Below are 8,187 nucleotides of genomic sequence, written 5' to 3'. Positions count from 1 at the left end.
ATGGGGTTTGAACCCCTGGATGTTCAGCATTCAGATCTGCTGCCTGGTAGAAGAGCCACTTTACTGATGGCAGGTATAGGTTCTTACCCTCTCGTGTATACTCCATTCCCCCATGCCCACATGCTAGACTAGCACAAATGCTTTTCAGTGTGCTCTTTCAAGTAATATATATCTGCCTCCCAGGAGAGCCTAGGCACCAGCATGCTCTCCTGAGACATGCCATGAGGGGCAGCATAGCCCAGCAGGTAAGACTACTGGACTGGGATGCAAGAGATGTGACAGGGTCTCTTTTTGACTCTTCCACCCAGCCGCTGGGTTACCTTGCTATGTCACATGTCTCTGTCTCTTTGTTTGCAAGGAAGTTCTCTGGCCTGGGCTATGCAGAAGGTCAGACCCCTGTTGTGGACTGTTCAGAGGCGGGCCCATCCCTTACCATCAAACAAGGTCATGAGGAAGTGCCAAATAACATTTGGCAGAAACTTCGTTGCCTTTTCCTGTTGGTAGAATTCATCCAGGTAGTTGAAAGCGTCGACCATGCGCACAGTGTCATTGATCAGCAGGGCATCATTGTACTTCCGCAGGTGCATGGCACACAGTCGTGTCTTACGACAGAGCGACTCAGCCCCTGGAGACACAGGGAACAGAACCATTGAAGCAAATGCCTAGGGCTGCTGACACCTGACAGTGTCACTGATACCCCAAGTAAACAGGGCCTACTGGGGAGTCAGGACTCCTGCATTTTATTCCAGCCCTGGGGAGGAGAGTGAGATCTAGTAGGTTACAGAAAGGGGAGCTGGAAGTCAGGACTCTGAGTTTCTATCTAGGGGGGACTACCCCCCGGCAAGTGTCTGACCCTCCAGAGGGCTGGGAGCCAATCTTTTTTGGCAGGCATGCCAAAAATTAGGCCTGCACCTTCCCTAAGTGCCACTCTGATCCTCTTTCCCTGCTTGATCTGCTGCTGTGCTGCCTATTCCTTCCGTGAGCTGCCAGGTGCCACTCACAGAGGCTGCCCGTGTCACTAGTGGTACATGTGTACTACAGCTTCTCTCTCAGCTCTAGAAAATTGCTCTGTGCCTCTACCCTGCCTCTACCAGGGACCCACAGCTGAGTGAGCAGGCTGAATGTAGGATTCCAGTCTCTTACATGCAATGGTTTTGGTACCCCCTTGACCTCATTTCATGGAGCCCAGCTGCTTTTATATCAGCTATTGTTATTATTACAGTAGGGTCTGGGGGTGCCACCTGGAATTGGGGCCCCATTCTGTGTGGTGTTGCATGGACACATAACAAGGGACAGCTTTCACCCACAAGAGTGCTCATTGTAACCAAGCAAGGCAAAGTGAGGGTCATGGCCCCATTTGATAGATGAGGAAACTGAAGCAACCAGGCAATGACATGACTTACTCAGAGTCAGTGGCAGGGCTGGGAATTCAACCCCTATCTCCTGAATCCCAGCCCAGTGTCTTAGCCACAAACCTCACCTTCCTCTGGGCTCTTAGTTCCAGGTTTCCATGTATCCCCTCATACCCCACCAATGATTTATGCCCTCTGTGAGCTCCTCCCCTCCAGGCAAGGGGAGCACCCCCTGCACTGGCACTATCTCCTCACCTGTCTTCTCCAGCTGGACAACTTGCTGCTCATAGATCTGGGTGCCAAAGTCCTGAGACACACTGGGAACATTCAGCTTCTGGTGGATCTGGACCATCAGCTCCTTCAGCTTCCTGCCGAAGGGGTCCTAGGAAAGCAAGCAGTGGTGGGGAAGAGTGAAGAGCACAGCTTCCAGTGGAGCAGGGGGCTCCTGCCCTGGGTTCCCCCAGCTGGACAGCTAGGGTGCGTTTGATGCCGAGCTGCAGGCTGAGAGTAGGATGGCTCCATCCTGGCTCTGTCAACACCCCAAGACACTGGACAGAGGTGAGAAGAGATGAAGCCCTGGACCTTGCCTCCCTCAGGAACAGAGCCCAAGCAGTTTAATCAGAAGAGGTTTCTCTCCCTCCTGCCTGTGGAGCCCCCTCCCCTTCAGAGGCAGGCAGCCCCCACTCCTACTCAGCAGGCCCTTACCTGGGTTCTCTCATGGGATATGTCATACTTCTTCTTGGGCTGTGGGACACAAGCCTCCAGATGTGAGTGGTATTTCTGGGATGACATGATCTTAGCAATGTCCAGGTTGGCACAGATCTGAAAGGGTTAAATGCCCCCCGACCCCAGAGAGAAGGGTAAACCATATGCTGTGCCAACTCCTTTGGCAGCTTGCTCCCTGCCACAAGACCCCAGGGCACCAAAGCAGTCCAGGGGCAAAAGGCCAAGCACCATAAGTGCAGCAAACTACCCCCAAGAAAGCCTTACTGCTCCTGGGGGAATGTGGGGATCCCAGCCAGGCACCTGCAGGTATTCACCCCCTCCTGCCAGAGGGAGCAACACAGCAGCTCAGTGACATCGTCACCTCCCATGGCTGAAGTCTCAAGTGTGTAAGATGACTGGGAGGCTGGCACATGCCTGGCATGGGCCTGCGTCTTCCTCTGAGACTTCCCTCAATAGCCAAGAGACCAGGCAGTATAAACTCCACATGCAATGCAAGGAGGTGCCAGGGGCACCCATGGGTCTCCCACCATAGCCCTCCCCCAGTGGGGGTGGGAAAGCATGGGGCCTGCTCTACTTACCTGCAAAATGTGGTCTTTGGCTCCCTTGAAGGATGAGGCCCCTCCTGTGCCAGGTGAGGCAGTGAGGCCCAGGATCTGCGGCAGGTTCTGCTGTCCACTGAGCTTGCGCTGGAGGTAATCCTGCATGATCTTGTTGTAGACAGCCTCTTTGTGGGTGTGGTGGCACTCGTCAATCACCAGCAGGGAGAAGTCTGCATGGGGATGAGCCAGGCTGAAGAGTGGTGCTAGCTGGAGGCATGGGTTCAATCCCCAGCTCTGCCACAGACTCCCCCCTGTGACCTTGGGTGAATCACTTAACTATTCAGAGCCTCTGTTCCCCAACTATATCATGAGGGTAACAGCTCTGGGGAAGAGCAGTTCACCTGTGATTCTGAAGCTCAGAGACTATGAATATGGGAGATATGTCAAGAGCTGTTTCAGAGGGCTGGTTCTGCCAGGGACTAGGTGCTACTCTGAGAAATAAGCAGCAGCAGCCAGGGGGTGAGAAAGATACAGGGGGATACTTGGAAACCTGCAGCTAAGGCCCCTCAACACTTTGGAGGGCTCCACATAAGCATACTCCACTGTAAAGAGCTCCTGTAAATAGTTTCATAAGCGGAACGCCTTTATGCCCTTTCCACCCTAGGGGCAGATGGCAGTCAGGACCTGACAGCTTGCCACAGAGACCACTCTGTTTGGCTCCCCACAGCACTATGTTTAATTAAATTGTGTATGTGTGTGTTGTCCCCAGGTTAATATTACAGTTTGGTAACTATTTTTGGCCATGTGGCTATCTGGGCCTGAGGAGAAAGAATGAGGTCCTGTGAGAGCTGGAGGAAAAAATAGGCTAGTCCTGGGGGGTGGTGCAGAGTAGAGAGTAAGGGAGGTCTCAGGGCAACACTGAAAGGAGGAGAGAGAGGACTAGTCTCAGAGAGGATGGAACAGAGTCTGAGGAGGGACACAGGCAGCTTCAGTTGGAGCTGAGCAGTCTGCTGTGCTGTCTGGGACATTGGCACTCTGACCCCGTTGCATTTTGAAGAAGAAAACACCCCCCTCCTGGGAGCTGACCAGAAAGAAGGAGCTCTGGATCATCAGGGAAGCCAGGGACAGAGAGGAGCCACGGTCCTGAGCCAGAGGCTTGCCCCTTGAGAAGCTATGCCAGGACTAGCTTCAGGAAGTCAGTCCTCTCGGAAAAGGGAGACTGGATAAGGCATCTCCTTGGGGAGTCCTGAGGCAGAGCTTCCTCTCAAAGATGGCTTGATTCCATGACAGGTGGTGACAATAGTGGGATACTCCTAACTCCCACCCTCCCAAACCCCTCCCTCACCACCCAGGATCTGGCTAAGTTTCCCCAATACTCAGGTCCTCAGCTGGCATCAGTCAGCTTTGATTTGACAGAGCTGGTGGGACCCATCTTTGCTGCAGCCCCATGTGCCAGGCACCCACCTGTCAGCTCCACGTGCATCTCCTCCTCCGAGCTGGACAGGGCGTTGTGCAGGATCTGTGCCGTGCAGATCACCACATCATTGTTCTTCACCACGTGGGAGAAGGTAAATTTCTGATCACTGTCGCCACTGATGGGGGTGACCTGGAAGGAGCTCCTGAGCACCCCAAATTCCTTGCTGAAGTGCTGGTCCACCAGATGCACCTGCCGGCCACATCCCGCAGACTTATAAGCAATAGCCCCTGTGGGCCAGAGTAGAGCCTGGGGAGCCAGCCCTGACCTGAGTTACCCTACAGGCCAACAGCCCCTTTTGCTCCATAGACATGGACAGACAAGCCACCCCCATGCCGAGACAGGATACTTGTACATTCAGCATCCGACCCAGGGGTTAGCCTTAAAACTCTGCCCTCCAGCCACATGGAAACTTTTCTGGTGCTGGCTCAGCAGTTCTGTGAGTCCAGGCTTGCAGACCCAGGCTGGGGAGGTGGGCCGGGGGGGAGTAAGAACCCAGTCTCTACTTTTAACTGTGGCTGGAACTTGCCTATATTGCTTAAATCCTCCGAGTCCTCCAGTGCCCTCCCACAGGGCAGACAACTCCTCTCAGAACTGAATGGAAAAGACTTCTAGCGTCTCAGCACAAAGAACCGTACCCAGCAAAGTTTGAACCCAAAGCTCTGCCTTTGCTGGCAGTTGAGTTAACAAGAGTAACCCCATGGGAATAGCAGTGGTGGCAGGCAGGGGGAATGAGAAGGAAAAGGATGTGCTGAAGAGGAGAAAGGATGGGGGAATTATTACTTCCTTCAGGGACTTAAATAAAATCCCTGACTTCTGTTCCCATGGCACTGACTGAAAAGGGGTGCGCCCCTCTGCATCTGCCCCTGGCTGCAGCTTCCAGAGACATCTGGAACAAGACACGAGGCATGTGGTGTACACAGCTAAAGGCTCTGGGTGCTCCTGCAGCCCCTGTGCGAACAGATCTCTCCTCCAAGGGTGGACCCAATGGATCCAAGACACCATCTCCCACTTCAGTGGGGGTGCCTGGCATGCTGTGCACAGCTCACAAAGCTGAGAGCGAGAGGGCTCCAGGTCCATGGGGGTCCCCAATACAAAGAGCAGACCTGGTAGCCGGTCAGGCCTGGCTCATACAGCAGGACACTAGCTCCATCGTGTGTCTCTCTTGCACCCTGCACTTGCTCCTGCCTTCCTGCACAGGAAGCTGGTGATGGGAGCCCACCTCCTAGCTGTACTGGTTGAATCCCCTCACCCCCTGTCCCACCCCTGGTGTGAGCTAGCCCTACTCCAATTCCAGCCATACCTTGTTCACAAGCACGGCCACCTTGGCCTGAGCCCTGGTCTCCAGGTGCCTCTTGCAGACATATACAGCTGCTCGGGTTTTCCCTGCACCAGTGGGCAGCCAGATGATGATGTTCTGGCCCTCCAGGGCAGGCATGATCACCTCCCACTGATAGTCGTACAGGTCCATGTGAGCAGGCACTGGAGATCTGTGGGGGACGAGCCTGGGGAGGGAACACAGCTGGGATCAGCACTGATCTAGGAACCTGACCCCCAGCTCCCCATCTTTCCTCCCCTTCACAGCTTCCAGTACACCCACATCCCCATCCTCTGGCCTCCCCCAGCCCTTGCAGTCTCCTATGCAGCTGAGCAGGCAGATGCTGTCCCTCCAGCCCCACCCTAATGCTGATGCTACAGTGACATCTTCAAGCACTGAGCTTCCTGTAAGCCTCCCCAGGTGTGTCAGCTGGGAGGCCCTTGTCTGCAGAGGGCACTCAGCCAATGGCTGTCACCCAGGCATTGGGTAGGGGTGGACAGGGACAAAAGGAGGTTGGCGCTTCTCCCCTTTTTCTAAGGCACCTCTCTGCATGAAATCACCCAAGGGGGGAGCCCAGATCTTAATGCAGCCCACACACCTACCTTTGCAAGGGCTTCAGGCAGTTGCCTCTGTTGTTGTCCAAGATAAGTCTCCAGCACCAAGACACTATGCTTTTTAAACCTCAGTCCAGAAATCGAAACTCAAAACTGAAACCTTCCGGTCTGGGAGCCCCATCAAGGAGGCTCTTGACGGCCGCAGATTCAGCACTTTGCAGAGCCTGAGCACTGAGCCTTTAGGCACAGTCTCTTCTCTTAGGGTCAGGCCACACTGCTTGCACTCCAGCTGGGATCACTGGAGTCTCTACAGACTCCTGGCATTCCCTGTGGTTCAGTGGTACACTCTGTCTGCCACCCACAAGACCCATGTTCAATATGCAGCTACAGTCATAGAGGCACTGAACGTTTGGACTCAGCAGGGCCTTTGGATTTTGTCTCAGTGGCCTAAAGCAGGGGATGGAAGGTCTGGGCAGCCTCGATTCCCCCAAAGTCCTGCCTTGGCATATGTGTCCAAGGTGTGGGTGACCTCTTACACATACTGAAGCCCCAGGCGGGGATGGAGGATGGTTGCTGATACCAGGGCCACATACGGTTCTTGAGTGACTTGCGGATTTGGAATTTATTTGGCTGATTCAACTTGGAACACAAAAATTTTCCTTAAAAACCCTCCCCAACAAGAAACAGCGAGGTGGGCAATTCCAGCCTGCCAGCCTTGTGAGAGTCGGCACAGCCCTGCTGCCCCTCCACGGGGTTTCCCTCCCTGTGGCTTTGTCAGAAACAGAAATGGAGTCTGCAACTGAGTCATCTCCTGCTCCCCAGCCTGAGGCCCCCACCTCGCTGGAGGGCACCACCTCAGCCTGGGGAGCTGGGCCATGAGTGCAGCCTTCCCTGGGCACCTCACCATACTTTCCTTGCTCAGCCTGGGGCCTCAGGGGCTCCCACCTCAGCACCCAGCTCTCCCCTGCTCCTGGCTGTCTGCTCCCAGCCAACCCCATGCAGCCAGTACCTGGGATCTCATTGCCTGACAGTGGCCTAGAATCTGTGGTCTCCATACAGAGAGGCTTTTCACTGCTCCTTCCAGTGAGCCTGACGGCAGGCTGCTTTAGCACTGCTGTGCTGCCCTACCTGCTGCAACAGGCACAGAGGCCAAGGGACTGGTACTGACGCTCACAGCAATTAGGAGCAGCACAGCCTAGGGAGGAGCATGCCTGTGGACCATGCTCCAAGGCACTGGGACTCAGGAAAGCAAAGTTCCCTCACCCTCCAAAGCACCCGGCTCCTCTTGCTTCCCCTGCCCAGGCACTGTGCTCCCCCTTTTGACTCGCTTCCACTTGCCTCGATCAGTCCAGTGGCACAGTGGGAAGCAAGAGGGACTGCTACACCATCCACATCTGTGCATGCGAGTGCCTGGCTGCTCATGCCTATCTGACATGCAACGTAGCTCTTCATATCCACCTGGGCAAGGCTTATCGGGCAGAAGTCCCTGCAGAGTACGGGCTGCTCCAATTGGAATTATGTTTTGAGGCTGAGCTGCTCCCAGGCATGGATATTGGCCTGAGCACTGCAGGAGATTGCCCTGCATGTTGTTTGACCGCTACCTTAGGACTAGCAAGTATGTGTAAACAGAGGAAATTATATTCAGTGCCCACTCTAAGGTTGCCAACTCTGTTTGACTCTGTTCCCAGAGATTACATTACATTACATAATGACATTAATGAGTCATTACTTCAGGAAGGCAAATGCACATTACTATTACATTTTAAAAACCTATTAGACTATTGTATAAATCAGATTCAACAGTTAATATTTATTTTAATGAATTCCCTATCATTTATCTCCTGGGTGACTCTCAGCAGTCTCCTGGAGATTTATATCTAATTCCTGGAGACTCCAGGGCAATCAGTCCTGGAAGGCTGGCAACCCTAACCCACCCAGACACTGCCTCCCTCCTGCACACACTGTTGAGGCCTTCCAGCCTGCCTTCCTAACTTGCTACCACTGGGCAGAGGCACCAGCAGGTGTTAAAAGAAACACTATAGCAATCTGACAGTGGTGAAAGAGACCTGCAAGGAAAGCTCCTGCAGTAGCTAGCAATCAGCAGATTGCTCCTCCCCCTCTATGCGGCACTGGTCAGGCCGCAGCTGGAGTATTGCATCCAGTTCTGGGCGCCGCACTTCAGGAGGGATGTGGACAACATGGAGAGGGTCCAGAGGAGGGCCAC

The 8,187-nt window shown here is 54.1% G+C and overlaps 1 protein-coding gene across 1 annotated transcript in view; it reads right to left on the bottom strand.

The window, feature by feature from the left end:
• Positions 1 to 6,136, bottom strand: part of DHX58 (DExH-box helicase 58) — a 17,407-nt gene extending 11,271 nt beyond the window's left edge. The window contains exons 1-7 of the mRNA XM_019506141.1: positions 6,012 to 6,136; positions 5,395 to 5,596; positions 4,082 to 4,283; positions 2,657 to 2,847; positions 2,058 to 2,174; positions 1,608 to 1,734; positions 434 to 625 (exon numbers count right to left, since the gene is read on the bottom strand). Coding sequence (XP_019361686.1) covers positions 434 to 625; positions 1,608 to 1,734; positions 2,058 to 2,174; positions 2,657 to 2,847; positions 4,082 to 4,283; positions 5,395 to 5,562 — 997 coding nt within the window. The 5' untranslated portion in view covers positions 5,563 to 5,596; positions 6,012 to 6,136. The remainder of the gene's footprint in view (positions 1 to 433; positions 626 to 1,607; positions 1,735 to 2,057; positions 2,175 to 2,656; positions 2,848 to 4,081; positions 4,284 to 5,394; positions 5,597 to 6,011) is intronic.
• Between the last annotated feature and the right edge of the window lie 2,051 nt (positions 6,137 to 8,187).

Source organism: Gavialis gangeticus, unplaced genomic scaffold, assembly GCF_001723915.1.
Source record: "Gavialis gangeticus isolate Ggan-Ray unplaced genomic scaffold, GavGan_comp1, whole genome shotgun sequence".
Lineage (NCBI taxonomy): Eukaryota > Metazoa > Chordata > Crocodylia > Gavialidae > Gavialis > Gavialis gangeticus.
The sequence above is the reverse complement of the archived record's forward strand: the minus strand, read 5'-3'. Positions and strand labels throughout refer to the sequence as shown.